This window comes from Ceratotherium simum, chromosome 12 (genome assembly GCF_057802395.1).
Source record: "Ceratotherium simum simum isolate JZ-2026a chromosome 12, ASM5780239v1, whole genome shotgun sequence".
In the NCBI taxonomy this organism is placed as follows: domain Eukaryota; kingdom Metazoa; phylum Chordata; class Mammalia; order Perissodactyla; family Rhinocerotidae; genus Ceratotherium; species Ceratotherium simum.
In genome coordinates this window covers 53,006,019-53,024,645 of record NC_141911.1, presented here as the reverse complement: position 1 = coordinate 53,024,645, position 18,627 = coordinate 53,006,019, and the positions used below count along the sequence as shown (strand labels likewise).

General features: G+C 36.8%; 2 protein-coding genes across 4 annotated transcripts in view; one reads left to right on the top strand and one right to left on the bottom strand.

Annotated features, from left to right (window-relative positions):
- Positions 1–4,644, bottom strand: part of SCLT1 (sodium channel and clathrin linker 1) — a 171,556-nt gene extending 166,912 nt beyond the window's left edge. For both annotated transcript variants that reach the window (XR_015553827.1, XM_004426501.3), the window contains exon 1: positions 4,146–4,644. Coding sequence is in view for 1 of the 2 variants with exons in the window: in XM_004426501.3 (XP_004426558.1) it covers positions 4,146–4,179 (34 nt within the window). In the remaining variant the exon portion in view is untranslated. The remainder of the gene's footprint in view (positions 1–4,145) is intronic.
- A 174-nt stretch (positions 4,645–4,818) lies between these two features.
- C12H4orf33 (chromosome 12 C4orf33 homolog) overlaps positions 4,819–18,627 on the top strand; it is a 31,709-nt gene continuing 17,900 nt past the window's right edge. The window contains exons 1-5 of one of the 2 annotated variants that reach the window (XM_087437621.1): positions 4,819–5,106; positions 5,818–5,889; positions 8,581–8,789; positions 14,262–14,451; positions 18,330–18,390. In XM_087437621.1, coding sequence (XP_087293747.1) covers positions 14,271–14,451; positions 18,330–18,390 — 242 coding nt within the window. In that variant the 5' untranslated portion in view covers positions 4,819–5,106; positions 5,818–5,889; positions 8,581–8,789; positions 14,262–14,270. The remainder of the gene's footprint in view (positions 5,107–5,817; positions 5,890–8,580; positions 8,790–14,261; positions 14,452–18,329; positions 18,391–18,627) is intronic. The other variant, XM_004426500.3, reaches the window with a different exon arrangement.

Here is an 18,627-nt window from a genome sequence, read left to right as displayed (position 1 = left end):
GTGGAGACCAAGCGAACTAGAATTGGCACGACAAAGTATGGGAGAGAAAACTGCACAGAGAGAGAACTCTGGATATATGAGATCTGTGGAGGGTCTCTCATGAGTACACAACAGAGTACTGAATAGCTCTTTATCTATTAAAGAAACTGATTTTGTAGTTTAAAATATTTCCACAAAAAAAAAAAAAAAACACTAGGTCTAACTGGCTTTACTGGTAAATTCTACCAAACATTTAAGGAAGAAATAATACCAACTCTACACAAATTCTTTCAGAAAATTGAAGAGAAGAAATTATTTTCCAAGTAGGTCTATGAGGCCAGCACCACCTAATACCAAAATCAGACAAAGACACTAGAAGGGGAAAAAAAGGCTTTATGAACATACAAGGTTAAAATTTTAAGCAAATATTTAGAAAATCAAATCTAACAATACATAAAAAGGATAATACATGACCAAGAGGAGTTTATCCCAAAAAGGTAAGGCAGGTTTAACATCTGAAAATTAATCAAGGTAAATCACCCTATTAACAAACTAAAAATAAAAAAAAAACTGATCATTTCAATAAATTCAGAAAAAGCATTTGAAAAAAAAAATCCAATATCCATTGCAATAAAAACACGCAGGAAACTAGGAATAGAAAGGAACATTCTCAACCTATTAAGAACATCTATGAAAAACCTACAGCTAGTAGCATACTTAATTCTGAAAGACAGATGTTTTCTCCCTAAAATCAGGAACAAGACAAGGACGTCCACTCTAACCACTTTTGTTCAAGAAGTTCTATACTGTAAGTTCTAGCCAGTGCAACAAGGCAAGAAAATGAAATAAAAGGCATCCAAATTGGAAAGGAAGAAGTAAAACTGCCTTTATTTACAGATGAAAAAAATCATCTATGTAGAAAATCTAATGGACTCCACAAAAAAACCTGCTAGAATGAGTTTAGAAAGATTGCAGGGTACAATATGCAAAAAAAAAAAAATTGTATTTCTACATACCAGCAATGATAAATCAGAAATTGAGAGTAAAAGAAAAATACCATTTACTATAAACTGCAATACATAGGGACAAATCTGACAAAAGAAGTGTAAAACCTATATACTAAAAACTACAAAATATTGCTGAGAGAAATTAAAGAAGATATATATCAATTGAGAGAGATACCATTTCATTGGTCAGAGGACTCAATATCATTAAGATATGAATTCTACACAAATTGATCAATAGATTCAATGCAATGCCAATCAAAATCTCAGCATCTTTTTTTGATGAAATTGACAAGCTGACTCAAAAATTCATATGGAAGTGCAAAGGATCTAGGATAGCCAAAACAACTGTGAAAAAGAACAAATTTGAAGGGCTAACACTATCTGATTTTAAGACTTATTATAAAGCTGCAATAATCAAGACATTGGGACATTGGTGTTCAGATAGACAAACAGATAAATGGAACAGAATAGAGTCCAGAAATGGACCTATTCAAATCTGACAACTGATTTTTAATAAAGGTGCATAGGTAATTCAATGGAGAAAGGACAGTCTTTTTAATTGGGCATCCATATGCAAAAAAGCGAACCTTGCCCCTTATCTTGCACATTATACAAAATTTAACTCAAAATGGATCATAGATCTAAATGTAAAACCTAAAACTACAAAACTTCTGGAATAAAATCTTTGCAGCCTTGGGTTAGACAAAGATTTCTTAGATATGACACATCCATAAAAGAACAAACTGATAAATTGAACTTCATCAAATTTAAAAACTCCTGCTCAGTGACAGACACTGTCAAGAAAATGAAAAGAAAAAATGAGTCTATCCGCACCACCCATTACCCTCCCTACAAGAATTAATTCTTCATTCCTTAGCTTAATTATAGGAGTCCCTCTTTGAACAGGTCCCTAAGGACTATCAGATTTCCCTTCTCAGATGGAGGTGGAAGAATGGCGTACTGCAAAAATGCTAGAAGTTTACTAGAAGTCTGGTTGGGTGTGGAATTGCCTGTGGTTATGATGCGTAAAGCTGATGTTTTATCAGAGGGGTTGCCAGTTGAGAAGCACCAAATCAAATTGTCTGGAGCTAGGCTACCAAATCCAAATGGAACAAATGAAAAGAGGCAATCAAGATCAACGGAAGTCAAAGTAGAGAAGGTCAGAGGTAGGTGAGAGAAGGGCAAGCCATCTATATTTACCTGAGCTGGTGTTTAGGTGGTTCACCTAATGAGGTAATCGACCAGCTGTTACCGGCATGCTAGGTCCAGTTAAAGGAAAAAAGGGGAGGGTCACAGACATCCAACACTCATTCTCATCTCTTCATGCAAACCCTACATTCCATGCTCCAATATCCTGAATAAGCACTGTTATTTCAAGCCTCTGAGCCTTCGCTTCTTCTGCTCCCTCTGTCTGAGATTCCCTTCTCTCTCTCCACTTGTCTTCCGATTAACTACCACTCATTTTTCAAGAAATAATTTACTATGTTTCTATTGTTCCAACACTCTGATTTGGACTTCAATTTTATCTAAGAATTCCGGCTGGCTTATTTCTCTCTAAAACTCATCATTTCTGACTGCCTCAGGTACTCTCCCCACCCCAACCATACCCCTCATCACCCAACTCTTGAGCCACACCACTCAGACTGCGGTCAGCTAATCCTCCTTATGGGGTGGGGGATATTCCCACTTCAAACCTGAGAAATAATGCTAACGTTAATGCTATCATTAACGATTTTGGATAACATATAGTGTGCACTTCATATGGTCTAGACACCATGCTAAATGCTTTATTTGCATCATCTCATTTAATCCTCACAACAACTCTAAGAGGGTTATTGTGTTATTCTACCCATTTTACAAAGGAGAAAACTGAGGCACAGAGAAGCTAAGTAACTTGCCCAAGGTCAAACACTGGGAAAGAGATAGGGCTAGGATATGAGCCCAGACAGACTGAATCCAGAGGTTGACTTCTTAACCACTGATCTATAATGTTTCCAAAATGGAACTTACCACTTTTTTCCTAACTTTCCTGTTGCTCAAGCCAAAAACTGAAGTTGCCCTCTACCTTTCATTCAGATCCCCTAATCTCCAATCTCATTATACCTACCTTAGTTCACTTTTTACCAGGATGATAACAGTAGTCATCTAACTGCACTCTGCTATAATGCACGTTCCTCCTAACAGCCATACCGGACTTTCCAAATCACAATTTGATCATGTCACTCAACTGAATTCCTTCCAGTGGTTCCTATAATCTGTGCAATGGTCCAAACTCCTTAACCACATAGCAGACAAGGCCCCTCATCATCTAGTCCTGTTCTTCCCTTTCAGCTACACCTGCCATTTGCCTATACAAATAAACCATATTCCACTCAAGCCAACCTTCCTGCAAGTCTTGAACAAAGCATATTCCTAATCCTCTCAGTGCTACAAATACTATTCTATTTGGGATGCCTACACAGTTCTTTATCTAGTAAATTTATATTAGTACTTCAAGTTTCAGCCCAAACAGCACCTTCCTTGACCATAGTTAATAATAATCTTGTAACAGGTAATACTTGTTTAGCACTATACGTCAAAACTATTCTAAATCCTTTACATATTTTAATACTCATTTAATCATTCCGACAACCCTATGAGGAAACCCAGGCAAAAGAGTCAGCAGTTGCTGCCACTTCAGTGATTTATGGAATTTATGTTTCCCTCCTCAAATTAAATTCTTGGAGAGTAGAACCATCCTCTTCATCTTGTAGCAGCTATGTTTGTTTAGCCCCTGGCACATAACAGAAACAGGAGGCGCTCAATAAACATCTTTTGAACAAATGGCCAGAGCTGTGTTCTAACTGCAGGCTTGGAAACTCTTCCTTGCCATTAGTCCTCTAATTTATCCAGAGCACGCGAGGAGCATAACAAACATATTTAGTGTCTAGCAGAGTCCCATGTAACACGCTTAAGGAACCTACAAGTATTTACAAACGGCTCTGGTTAAAGTATATACACATCCTCATATATGCCACCAAGCTTTTTCTGCAGCTAACTTCTTTAAGTTTTTACAAATTTCCATGCAACCAACAGGCATTCAAAAAATATTTGTTGATCAACGATGACGACAGTAAACATCACATATAAAAATTCTCAATAAAGAAATAAGGAGCTTACTTTGATCTCTCAGAAAGTCGATTTCTGTGGCCATTTCGATACAATTTTAGTTTGGAGCTTTCACCACCTTTACTTTCTTCAAAAAGACACAGAGCTTGCTGTGCGGGAAAACAAAACTAAGGCAACGCTCCGGAGGTTGTCAAGCACTCGAACGGTGTAATCGGCATCCCACTCACGCCGCGTCAACAGCTCCGCCGCGCCTCCTTCTCCCGAGTCCCAGCCGAGTCCCTCGCTCAGGCAAGAGACTTCAGATTTCAGTTTTGCTGGGGACCTGCCAAGTGAATTCTGATCCACGATCACCCAAATCCCAGTCGGGTGGGACGGGGACGCGAGTGGATACAGGCGTCCCGCGGGTCACTCGGGGTCGTGTCGGGCCACTTAGGAGAGCGCAGAGGAAGCCGGCAGGCAGCCTGGTGGCGGCGTCCTTCGCGGAGCTGGGGGCGACTCCACGACAGCCGGGAAGCCCGGGGCCAAGAGCGGAAGTCCACTCGGCCCGCCCTGCGACTTTGAAACCGGTGCCCTGGACCGCTCCTTGGAGACGATGACGCCGCCTGCGTCATCACGCTGGCGTCTGCGCTTACGTCATCGCGCTTCCTAGAGTCCTCGCACACCATTGGCTATCTGTCAAGCGATGGGCGGAGCTGTGCGAGCCTGGATGACAGCGGGCTGAGCCGCCAGAGTGGCGGCGGGCAGGGTGGCGGCCTTGCGCCTTTTTTTTTTAAAGCAAACCCGAAAAATCTAAACGTAGGTAGGGATTAAATACATATTTTAAATGCCCCCAGTATCTTTGATACCTAGCACTCCTGGACTGAGAGACCCGCCCCTGGCCAAAGAGGGTAGGTGAAAAGGATGTAAGGTTTGTGTGGCTAGGGGCAGAACCCAGACTGGCGTCTTCAGAATCCACCACCAAGGCTGTCCTGGAGGATTTCTGGGTGTGGACTTGGTAATCTCCAGAAGCTAAGTACGGTCCTGCCCCTCATGGGTCTTTCGGGAAGGGAGACAGTTGTTGTTTAAATATTTGACTGTGTGGCAATAAGTCATGTGAGTAGAAGCACTCCAAAGATCCTGCAAATTCAGCAAATATTTCTTTAGAGATAACTTTGCTTCCTCAAAAAGAAGGAAAAACAAAAGCTATATTTTTTGCAAGAAAAAATTAGGCAAAACTTTACATTTATGGATGGATAACAATTCCCATTTTAAAAAATTGATTTTGTCTGGATTTAAACCTTATCTTTTTTTAAAAACAGTTAACATTGGAGGAAATTTCAGTGCTAGCAATAAAAATGTTAACTTGAAGCTAGCCACTAGTTTTAGTGTTTTTAAATAGATTATATGTTTTTATGGATTGAAGTAGTTTCACTAAACAGACATGTCACAGATATAGCTTGATTTGGCTTTCTCTTTATGTTTAAGTTTTGTTGTCCTGTACTCATAATGTTATATAAATGAAGTAATGTTAGCAGAATGTATTAAGAAATTTTAGCAATGGGTCCAACTCTGTCCAGTTAGGTATTTAAAGTTCTGTTACGGGCTTTCTCCATACTCACTATTAAGAATGAGATGGTCTCTTCCTCCAAAGACTGGCTGTTAAATATGGAGGTATATCTAATAACCATAAAAAAATTTAATTTAGCTTTGAGTCAGTGATGATTGAACTTGATCTTGTTTTTAGTGACCATAAAGTTAACACAAAAACTTGTTGGAAGGAAAAATTGAATGTGCAAGCTCCAACTATTTTTACAAGGTCAGTGTATGACTTTTTCTTCAAGAACTTCTCACTGACTCCCCAGGGACTTGCTGGTACCTTCTTCTATGTTTGAACCTTGTATATTGTCATATTGTGATTTAACTTGGCATCAAACAAGTAGTTATAAACGTAACTCTACATTTACACTAAAAGTTGATAAGATATATTGGTGTTGGCAAAAGCAAAAATTACCTTCTGGGTATAAATGATGAGTGGTCTTTGCATTGTACAAATTAAATATCTGAAATTGGAATTTTTATCTCTGTACTTGAATTATTTGGCTTATATGGTCAAGTTCAATATAAACTATAGTTTTGGGGATTGGGTTTTTTTTTTTTTTTTGGTTACAAGATTTTACTCGTTGAATTTTTGAATTTCAATGGAGTATTTTCAAAATAATTTTCATCTTTAAGAAACAAAATTTTTATGATTCCACTTAAAGTATCCCCTCTAGTGTTTCTTGATTTTAAAGCTTCCCTTGTATTCTCTACCCAGTCCCCCAAGGTAGGTACTTCCTTAGAACTTCATGCCTCTTCCTGCAGTCTCTATCATGTGGTTTTTGTAGTTTGTCTCCAGGCTCCATCGTAGTACCTGAAACCCAATAAGGACTCAATAAATATCTGATGAAGAAATTAATTTAATTAATTTAAGTTAAATGAATTTAAAGAATTCAGTGAATGTGCATGGAAGGTATCTATTAGTGTAATTGAGTATAAGGAATGAGAAGTGAGAGAAAAAAGTCTTAGTCTGTGTTTAACCGTTTTCTAGCCACTATTTCATATTTTTATATTAGATATATTTCTACAGTAAAGATAACCCTTGAAAATTGATCGATTTCACTAAAATGAATTTCTTCAATAAATTGACCTTGAGCCCCCAGTACTATGTGGAAAGGATCATGAAGAATACAAAGTTGGAAATTTAAGCTAGGGTCAAAACTGTACTTAACATTTTCTGATATAATTAAATGCCATAAAAAAGTGATTTTTAAAAACTCTTAATAATTATGTTTATTTTACCAGTCAAGAGAAGCATGGCCTAGAAACTGGAGCTCTATTTTTAAGCTTGTCTTTTATTATTATTATAGTTTTTTTGTGTGTGAGGAAGATCAGCCCTGCGATAACATCCATGCCAATCCTTCTCTTTTTGCCGAGGAAGACTGGCCGTGAGCTAACATCCGTGCCCATCTTCCTCCACTTTATGTGGGACGCCACCAGGGCATGGCCTGACAAGCAGTGCGTAGGTGCGTCCCCGGAATGCGAACCCCCTCCGCCAGCAGCGGAGCTCACGCGCTCTTAACCGCTACGACACGGGGCCGGCCCCCTGTTATAATTTTTATAGTCAAAAAAACACATATGTAATCTACTGTCTTAAATTTTTAAGCGTACAAGACAGTATTGTTAATTGTATGCACATTGGTGTACAGCAGGTCTCTAGAACTCTTTCATCTTGCATGACTGAAACTATACCTATTGAACAACAACTCCCCATTTCCATCTCTCACCAAAAGTGATTTTTATAAACCAAAAATAATCATTTTGGTAAAACAAACACAAAAGCTGTTTTTCCCCCAAGGAAGTTTCTAAAAGTAAGTTGTAAGCAGAATATATTTAGGCTGAACCATGTGAAATTGCCAATTTTCTGCAACTTAATGTGGTTTCGCTTAATACTTTACCTGAAAATATTTGAATAATGGCAACACACCAATGTAATATCTGCTCTTGCATATTGGAAGAAAATGATGGTAACTTAAAGATGTACAATGTGCACACTATTCTCAAAGTAGCTATGAAATTCAGGTGCAATGACTCCTTGCTGAATTAAATGCACAGATCCTATAGAAGTTTTGGTAACTCCCAGCAACCAAAATACAGGGTGATTCTATTATTTGGAAATATTGTAGTTCTGTAAATTATTACCTTTTCTTGAGAAGTTCAAAACTTTACACATGATTATGTTATGAATTTATATCTAATCTTATGTAGAAATGATTAGTCCACACTGTTGGGTGAAAGAGATACTAAATGAAGGAAAATAGGTTGATAAATGCTGGAACTGCCAGGCTAGTTAAGACCGAACCAACCAGAACCATGTTGTATATCTCGAGAACACTTAACCAAACTTTGTGATCTCAAGGGGTCAGTTAGACTATCCTGTCTCATAGTCCAGTTTTGTATAAGAAAACCACTTTGGAAACATGTAATTATAACAATTTAAATAGAATTTTTTTTTTAGGCAAACCTATATACTTTAATAATGAGCTAATCTTTTTTGAGTACTTACTATGTGCCAGGCACTGTTCTAAATGCTATATATATATGTATATTCATTTAACCCTCACGAAAACCTTTTAAGGTAGGTGATATTTTAAAATCCTTTTTACAGTAACTGGCTGATGATCACAGTTGGAAAGTGCCTGAATTGGGATTTGAATCCAGGCACTCTGGTCCCAGCATCACAGTCGTTAACCGCCTCCCAGTAGTGTAATATAATTTACAGCTAGGGTAATATAATTTACAGCTAGTATAGTATAATTTACACTTTTTGCTTATATAGCCAGTTAGCCTTTGGTTGCATTAAGTGAATTATTGCTGTACGTGTTCTATTGTAGTCTTAAGGATCTACAGTTAATTTTCAAATTGTTGCACAGTATTTATATTGCTGAGTTACCCTTCATTCTCCTCCTAGAAAAACTTCAGTGGAGTGATTAAAAGTCTTCAGATGTTCATCGGTGGTCCTTCAACATTTTTCTTTCCAGGAAAAGTCAGGTGTCTCTGCAGCAGTCTAAATCCCTCCGCCAGAGCCTGTGGGCAGCTGGGCGGAGCCTAAGGCTGAGCCCGCTGCAGTGACCTCGGCAGAAAGGAGCCAGCAACTGCTGTACTGAGAAGACCTTGCCGGTCTGTGTTCTCTTCTTGTTACGCTTTCTCCGCTCTGTCATTCCTTGTACCTTCGGCCAGGCTTGTCGTTCGGTTTTTCTCTGGTAACTTACTTTTCAGCTGCCTCCTGCTGCTGCACGGCTATTCTCACTTTCGGGCTGAGTTCCTCATTTCTCCGTTTCTCTTATAAATGGGTGGAAGTGGGGGTGGGGAAAGGATGCAAACTGAAAAGAAATAAGTCTTGTAGAGAAACTAAAGAAAATTTCATGAATACAGGAATTTGGACGCTTTCATTGCAAAACATTCTGTTGAAAAAACACCTCTTCCGTAACTTACTTCTTTTAACCTTTGTGCAATTTTTTTCCTTTGGGAGGCTCTTAATGCTCCCGGGTTCTGTCTCCTTTTTCTTCCTTCATTTCCTTTTAAAGGTCTTTCCATTGTGCAGGTAAAAAAAAAATTATTTTTTGACTTTTTTTGATGAAAGAGTAATTTGAAGAATAGAGGTTAAAATGTGAAAAAATACAGGTGAACAATAAACATTTTTTTAAGAAAGTATAAAGAGGCAACATTAAAATTCGATGATGGAATAGTGATCACCTTGAATGAATATATTCCTTCAACAATATTCCTGATATGCATTCTGACTTTTTAGAAGCACACCATATATAATATAAAGGAGAGAAGAGGTGGACATCATACTCTTTGAGACCTAGCCTTAAATTGGACTTTAAAAACTATTTTTAAATTATTCATTTATTTTTGAATAGTAGTGCATGTCTATCATAGCATAAAATTCAAATAGGTAAAAAAAAAAAAAAAAAAAGATACAGTTAAAAGTAAGTCTCCCTTCTTACCCTGTTTCAGGCAGATAATTCCCTCTGGAGAGGCAACCACTGGTTTCTTGTATATGCTTCCTGAAATACTGTATGCATTCACAAGCATATATGCAAATAGTCTTCCTTTTTATTGAATAAATGCATACGTTTTCCACCTTGCTTTTTTTCACTTCATATACTTTAGAAGTATGTATAGAGCTGCCTCACTCTTTAACAGCTATGTAGTATTTCATTGTATAGTATAGCATAATTTCTCTACCAGTCTTCTACTGATGAGTAAGTTACTTACAATATTTTGTTATTCTAAACAATGTTGCAGTGAAATCTTTATGCTTATGTCATTTTGAACATTTGCAGGTATAATAACTCCTAGAACTAGAATTGTTGAGTCAAAGGATATTTGCATTTTTTATTTTGATAAATATTGAGAGTTTGCTCTTGACAGAGGCTGTGCCAGTTATGCTCCAACAGCAAAATGTGATTGTTTTTCAGTGTCCTCGTTATCATAGCATGTTATCAAACTTTCTGATCCTTGACAATCTAAGTGAAAAATAGTAGTTTATTGTTGTTTTAGTTTGCATTTCTATCATTATAAGTGAGGTTGTAGATTTTGCATTTTCTTTCTGTGAGCTGGCTGTTCATATCTTTGTCCATTCTTCTGTTGGGATGTTGGTCTTTTCCTTATTGATTTCTAGGAGACTTTTAAACATTAAAGAATTAATTATTTGTCTAAATATGAGTTTCAGATATTTTTTCCCACACTATCGTTTGATTTTGTAGTGGTGGCCTTTTTTTGGTGGGGGTAGGCAGACTTCTGCTTTTAATTTTGTTATTTTTATGTAGACAAGTGTATCGATCTTTTATGTCTTCTGGGTTTGGGGTTATATTTTAAAAGGCTACTCTGCTATAAGATCATCTTTAAAAATCCTTTTTTTTTCTTTCTTGATTTATGTGTTTAAATCTTTTTATTTGTTTGTTTGTTTTTGGTGAGGAAGATTGGCCCTGAGCTAACATCTGCACCAATCTTCCTCTATTTTATATGTGGGATGCCACCACAGCGTGGCTTGACAAGCGGTGTGCGGGGATCCGAACCTGCAAACCCTAGGTCTTCAAAGCAGGGTACGTGAACTTAACCACTACGCCACTGGGCTGCCCCCTATATGTTTAAATCTTCTATTCATTTAAAACTTAGTTTGGTGTAGGAATCCAACTTTAATATTGTACATCAAAATGAACCAGTTGATAATGGACCTGGTTAGTTAGCTACATGAGCCCTGGCTGATGAGCTACATGAGAATCATCCCCAACTCCCCATAGACTTCTTATATTTTATTTCCCCAGAGCATGTTATGGTGCGTGAAACAAAGTGAGTGGCTAATAAACCTTTGATAAACTAAATTGAAAGGAAATTTCTAGCTAGGATATGTCATCTTTGTTATTTGCCATTGTTTTGGTGTGTAGTATTGAAAGAGATGATGATACCATTAACACGGTTGATTTCTCCTGCACAAAACCTTAGAATCATGAAATTTTAGATCCAGAGACTAGAACAATTATTCACTCAACAAATAAATAATGAGTTCCTATCACTTACAGGCATTCTACTTGGGGACAGGGAGACAATAAACAAATATGTCACTCGGTGTAAGTGCTGTGAATCAAAATGGAGCAGTGTACCTGCAATAGAGAATGACAGGGAGTGGAGAGCTTCAGGGATGCACACTGCCCAGGTCGTGAAGGACATTGACAATTGAATTGTCTCTACTTCATATGAGCACATGTCCAAACAAAGAAATTGAAAGGTAGTGGGGGTTAAGCCCCGGGAGAGAGTGATAAGTATCCCTAGGGAGTTGAAAGGAGAATCTGTTGTCTCTGTCTAGGTCCATGTTATCTTTAGATTAGATTGTAAACTAGTGGGCAGGACTATACTTCTTAGGTTAATTTTGTTATAAACATTATGCACACTTAGATTGACATGAGTGTTCTTTAAGGAAATTGATAAATTTGTCGTTCTGATAAGAAGCTAAGGTCATTTTATGCAATTAAAGCCAAAATTATATTCTGCCCTTGGACATGTCAGCCATGGCAGTCCTCCCTGCTGGTGGAAGTCTGGTCAATATTTCTTGAAGTAATTTTCAAACAATGCTCAAAGAAATCTCAGGGGAAAAGGCAGAAGGAACCAGTAGAAACACTTGGGGTACTGCTACCTTATACTCTCAACAAGAGTTGCTCTGCTTTTATCTTTTATTTCTTCTTATCTTCCAGAAAAGATTACATTTTGAAGTAATTTGAAACCAAAAAGTATACATCACTCTGACTATGAGACCCACCATGTGTGCATGGAAGTGAGAAGCCACTTTTAGGAGCATATCACTAGATATGGTTTAATTCCATTTAGACATAGAGATGACTGCCTGAAAGAGCTGAAAGTTGAAAATTCCCTAGTGGAAACCCATTGATTAGGATAGGGACCCGTTTAATGTGTGCAGCATTTTTGCAGATATGATGGTTGTGTGGAGAATGAGTGAATCTGCCAAAACTTCCTAGTTGCTGAGCTATATTTTGCCAGAATTAACAAGAATTCTGAAGCTCCGTGTTAGGAGAATAGCATATTCTCTCAGCATATTGGTGTCAGAATCAGATTTAATCAGCATTTCTAACATCTTGATTTATTCTTATTTCTTCCTATATGCTGCAAGAGGGTACTTACTAGTACCAAAATTGGGGGTAGAGGGTTATACATTTATTTTTGAAGAATCTGTCTTGATATTTTAGCTAAAAAAAAAATTATTATTGAGGTATTTTATTGCATGCAAATCAGGACTAAATTTCACATAAATCAGAATCAATTTATATAGTGTTATCACTCACTGAGCTTATTTCAATAATGAAGAATATAAATTGCTGAACATATCCTCTTCTAAAATGCTATCACTTGCACATAGGTTGCAATATCAGAACTATTTTTTTAATTTTGGAGGTTATCTATTAAAATTTGTTAGTATGTAGTGAAAATCAGGAAAAAACTACATACTTTAGAAAAAGGTTTTCAGAGATCTAGGATTCCTATGTGACACAGAGCTCATATATTTGGATCTCCTAATGCTTGGCATATAGTAGGTACTCAGTACATATTCACTGAAGTAGATTTATTCAAAATTTAATAACTTTATTACTTGCGGTTAAAAATCACATACAAAGCAAGGAAATGCATTCAAAGACTTCAGATAAGGGAAATTACAGTCTGGAAATATCAACATTTACTAATCAAAATTATCTTTTGGATAAGACATAAGGATCTAATATAATTTGGGGACTCCACCGCTTCTAAAATAAAGTTTTCATTTTCTTGCAGCTTCCTGAAATATCTTCATCTGGAAAAACATGGCTGCCATTGGTTCAATTTCTTGATTTGCCAGCCATGTGACCTTGGACAAGTCTGTTTCTTCATTTGTAATGAGGATAGTAGTAATAGTTCCTCTGCAAGTTTGTTGTGAAATTAAATGAAATAATGTTTATAAAATGCCTGATCCATAGTGTTCAACAAAATATAATTTTATTAATATAATACTATGTCCTTCCATTTAATCCTTAGGGATACAATTTAAAATGCAAATAATGCTTATGTCAAAGATAGTCTATCTTTGGGGCCGGCCCGGTGGCTTAGCTGTTAAGTGCGTGCGCTCCGCTACTGGCGGCCCGGGTTCGGGTCCTGGGCGCGCACCGACGCACCGCTTCTCCAGCCGTGCTGAGGCCGCCTCCCACATACAGCAACTAGAAGGATGTGCAAGTATGACATACAACTATCTACTGGGGCTTTGGGGGAGAAAAAAAGGAGGAGGATTGGCAATAGATGTTAGCTCAGAGCCGGTCTTCCTCAGCAAAAAGAGGAGGATTAGCACGGATGTTAGCTCAGGGCTGATCTCCCTCACAAAAAAAAAGATAGTCTATCTTAAAGTTTAAGTGATAGCAGATTGTTTCCATTTTTCAACTGGAGAGAAGGGATTAACCAAGCAAGTGGTCATTTAACACTTGAAATATCAAAAATTGAAAAGGCTAAGAAAATCTATGCTCTGAGACCAAGGAAGACACTATTAAACTCTACTAACCTTCAATGGTTAGAGGCCCCCCTACTCCCATCCCCAAGAGAAAAGAGTTTTATCCAAAAGAACAGGTGTTAACAGCAATGCTTCTGCTGATTTATAGAGGTTTTTTTTTAAATCAAATTGAATTTTATTATAAAGATCTTGATTCACTGGGGATCCAGTAATTCAGACACCAGCACATTTTACAATAAAAGACAAAGGATGACATATATAGACTCATAGTGCTCGTAGTTGTTAAGGACATGATAATTTCAGCAGTGGACTTAATTACAGTTTTTAAAAATGATTTTGATACACTCTTTACAAGATAACTCAAGCTGGATCTAGACCTAAAGTCTTAAAGCTTTTAGGATCCAACTACCTGTTTTACAATAGAACTCAGTGTCTGTGATTTGCCATAATGCAAATGTCCTTTTGACTCTCAGATCATGTTCTTGTCACTCTGCTGCCTTCCTACCTATGTGGCATTGAAATTTTCATTTTATTTCTAACTACAGGAAACAGTTGTGTATTGTTAAAAGAGTTTGTTTTAATATGTCTTTTTCCTTTAGAGTCTTCAGATGGATTTTAAAATTGAACATACTTGGGATGGTTTTCCAGTGAAGCATGAGCCAGTGTTTGTCAGGCTGAACCCAGGTGACAGAGGAGTGATGATGGAAGTTAGTGCTCCATTTTTCAATGACCCTCCAGCTCCACTTGGAGAACCAGGAAAGCCTTTCAATGAACTGTGGGATTATGAAGGTAAGTGGAAGGACTGTATTTTATTGCAAACATAAATCTTTTTATAATAACCTCTCATAGAACTATTATTTTATCTTGCTTTAGGAAGTGAGTGCTTCTGAGCAACTGACATGTGCAGTTTCTGATATTTCCTACGAATCTCTCATTCTGACTTTTTCACCATTACCTACGTGTCTTCAACTATATAACTAGAACAGTGAAAAATGGCAATTACAATTCCAGACTTCTAAATTACTGCCATATTTCCTTCCTTTACTTCTGTTACCTATTTTAAGAAGAGTTCAGCATTCCTGCTTTGTCTTTAAGTATCTTAAAATTGCCACTTTAACCTTATAAACCTACTTTATGGAAGTTTTGGGGTATTTTACTTATTATAGAAACACCATCAACTTCAACATGAAATGTAGTTTTTATTTTATACTGGGAAGTAATCTCACATATCAAAGGAAGGCTGAAAGACATGCCATGAAATTACACTGTTTCAGGTTTGCTATATGATCTCCTTCTACTGTATCCTAATTAAGCTACCAAATGTATCTTTCTGAAATACTCCTTATGATGCCATTCCCCAGATCACAAACCATTATTATCCCTAAAATAAAGTTCAAACCCTTTCTATAAGTTTTGAGGGTGCTCATGAATTGGGCTATCATATTCAGCCCATTTTCATTTTAGATAGAGCACTCTTTCTTTCTTCAGCCCAAAGCTCTTGACTTGACTTCTTGAAAGGCAAATGGTCTTACTGTCCATGCATATTCTCACCCATGTACTTGCTCTCATTCTATTCCTCTTGCCTCTAATGCACATAGTTAAGATATAATTCAGGTTTCGTTTCTTCAAAGAAACCTTTGATGACTCTTCTAGTCCATACTAACATCTACTTTCTCTAATCCATCTGTATAGCGTGCATTTTGTCAGTGTTAATTTATCATATGTTAAACATATGTTGTCTTTTATTGATACAGAATTTGTGTATACCAGCTTTCTACTGGTGTACACACCAACGTGACTTATCTACCGGGGTTACTACAGACACCAAACTCAACAAGTCCTAAACTCAACTCATCCACTACTCTCACAAGCCTGCTTCTTTTCCTAATTGCCCTATCTCAATCAATGGCCCTATAATACATCCAATCACCAAATATAGAAATGTGAGATCTTTCCAAGGTATCCTTCTTTCTCACTCTTCATATCTGGATTTATTTACTAAGTCCTACGAGCTTCACCTCCTAAATGTTTCTCTAATTCAATACCTCCTCTTCATCCCCCATCCCTGGCATAGATTAGGCCTTCATCATCTTTTACCTGGGCTAGGTCAGAGCCTCCTAAATAGTCTTTTTGCCCTTAAGTCTGTTCTTTGCTTGGAAGCCAGAGTGCTCTATCTAAAATGAAAATTTAAACTCATCATTCAGCTACTGAAAAATCTTCTCAGACTCCCTGTCCTCTCAGGATAAGTTTTACCCTTCTTAATATGATCTCTATATAAGATTTTTCATGACCTGGCCCCTTATTCTCTTTGCAGCATCACTTCTTCCTGCGTTAAAGTTTTACTTAGTAACACTGAACTGCTTGTTTAAATAAAGCACGATATTTCCTAATCATGTGTCTTTGGTTACACTACTCTCTTGCCCTAGAATACCCTTTCCATCATTCTTCTTTACCCAATTCCAACTCGTCTTTCAAGATGGAGCTTAGATAGTACCCTCTCCAGGAATCCTTCCCTAAACTATTTTTTTGAGCTAAGCATCTGTTTTCTTTTTTTCTATGGTAGCAACTCATACATCTCTCCATTTGGATATTCTTATTAAAGTTATCCACTTTAGTGTCTGATTAGATTGTGAGCTCATCAAGTTACTTCCAGAATATGATACAGTGTTTAATACAGAGAAGGTGAAAAAATGATTGTAAGGTGATGATGGAAAATTGTAATCAGAAGATGTATTAGGGTTCTCCAGAGACACAGGACCAATAGAATGTGTGTGTGTGTGTGTGTGTGTGTGTGTGTAGAGAAAGAGAGAGAGGTTTATTTTAAGGAATTGGCTCATGCAATTGTGGAGGCTGGCAAGTCCAAAATCTGCAGGGTAGACCAGCAGGCTAGAGACCTAGGGGAGAGTTGATACTACAGTTTGAGTCGAAAGGTGGTCTGCTGGCAGAATTCCTTCATGCTCAGTGGAGGTCAGTCTTTTTTCTCGTAAGGTCTTCAACCGATTGGATAAGACCAAACCACGTTATGGAGGGTAATCTGCTTTACTAAAAGTCTACTGATTTAAATGTTAATCTCATCTAAAAATAACTTCACAGAAACATCTAGAATAATGTTTGACCAAATATCTGGGTACCATGGCCAAGCTGACACACAAAATTGACCATTGCAGAAGGCATTCTAATTTGTTTAGGTAAGAAACTTAGTGACAATAAGACTCTCTGAATTGTTGATGGAGCTATGTATATATCTTAGATATTTTATTATTATAAAAATCACACATGGAAAACTGGAAACAACGTAAATGTCCATCAATAAAGGATTATATGAATAAATTATGATATTCTATAGAAGAATACTATGCAGTAATTAAAAAGAATTTGGTATCTATGTGCTGGAAACTTTTTTTGTGAAAAAAGCAAGTTGTAGGCAAGTATGAATCCATATTTATTTTTTAAAAATCTATGCAGTTAAAATACATTTTAGAAGGACATAAAAAGGACAGGTTGTAGAGCAAAGAACAGGTTTTAGAGCAAAGTGGGAAGAAAAGGACTTTGACTTTTTACTTCATGTGTGTTAGTATTGTTTTAATCATTTATAAGAAGCATGTATTACTTTCATAATTAAACATTTTCTTAAATAACACATGCTCATAAAATTCCAGGAAATTATGAAGAGAAGAAAAATCATCCACCTGTGTTCCATCTATCAGAGATAACCAGTCATAACATTTTTGTGCACATCTTGCAGACATCTAGGCACAGGCACACATGTGCATTTTTATTTCCTGTGTATTTGGTTATTGCTCTGTAGCCTACTCATCAAATATCATGGATATCTTCCCATATCAAAAAATATTTAATTATATATTTGATTTTAATGATTGTGTTGTATTCTGTTGCATGGAATACACAATTCCATAATTTATTTAATAGCTCTCCTATATAATAGAAGGTTTATTTATATAATAGGAGATAACCATTTATTTATTTATTTATTGTGTGTGTGTGTGTGTGTGTGTGTGTGTGTGTGTGTGTGGAGATCAGCCCTGTGCTAACATCTGCCAATCTTCCTCTTTTTTGCTGAGGAAGACTGGCACTGGGCTAACATCCATGCCCATCTTCCTCCACTTTGTATGGGACGCCACCACAGCATGGCTTGCCAAGCATTGTGTCGGTGCTCGCTCGGGATCCGAACCGGTGAACCCCGGGCCACCGCAGCGGAGTGCGGGCACTTAACTGCTTGTGCCACTGGGCCGGCCCTAGAGATAACCATTTAGATTATTTCCAATTTTTGAGCAATACTTTGATCAATAGCGTTATACTAACTTCTTTTCCAAGTTTGATTATTTCCTTAGGATAAATTCTTAGAAGAAGATGACTGGCTCAAAGTCTGTGTGATAATGTTCATTTCTTTACAACCACACCAGCACTAGACTTTATTAATATTTTTAATTTACGGCAATCTGATATGGGAAAAAGTTGATGATATATTTCCTATGTCTCTCTTCTTCCAGGCAATGTATGTTTATTTTCTTTTTCCCTTTTTATATTGGTGATAGAGTTATAATTAAAAATAATGAGTTAATTCATTTTATATTCTAAAGTAATAAATTATTTATGTTTGAAGCAAAATTAAATTTCTTAATATGTCATATCTCTGTTTTCAAAAGTTGTGGAAGCATTTTTCTTGAATGACCTAACCGAACAGTATTTAGAAGTTGAACTTTGTCCGTAAGTGTAAAGTATTTTTTCTAATTCGTTACTACATAATTTGAACACATAATTTTCTAGTTAGAAATCATATGACCATAGTAAAAGCTCACTAATTCCAACCAACTAGGGGGAATGCTAATCTGAATTAATCTGAATTATATATAATTCCTTATTTTCAAGTAAATGTATAATTTTTAGAATATATTATAAATGTTTGAAAATATTATGTTATTATTTTCAATTCACTAATGTAAG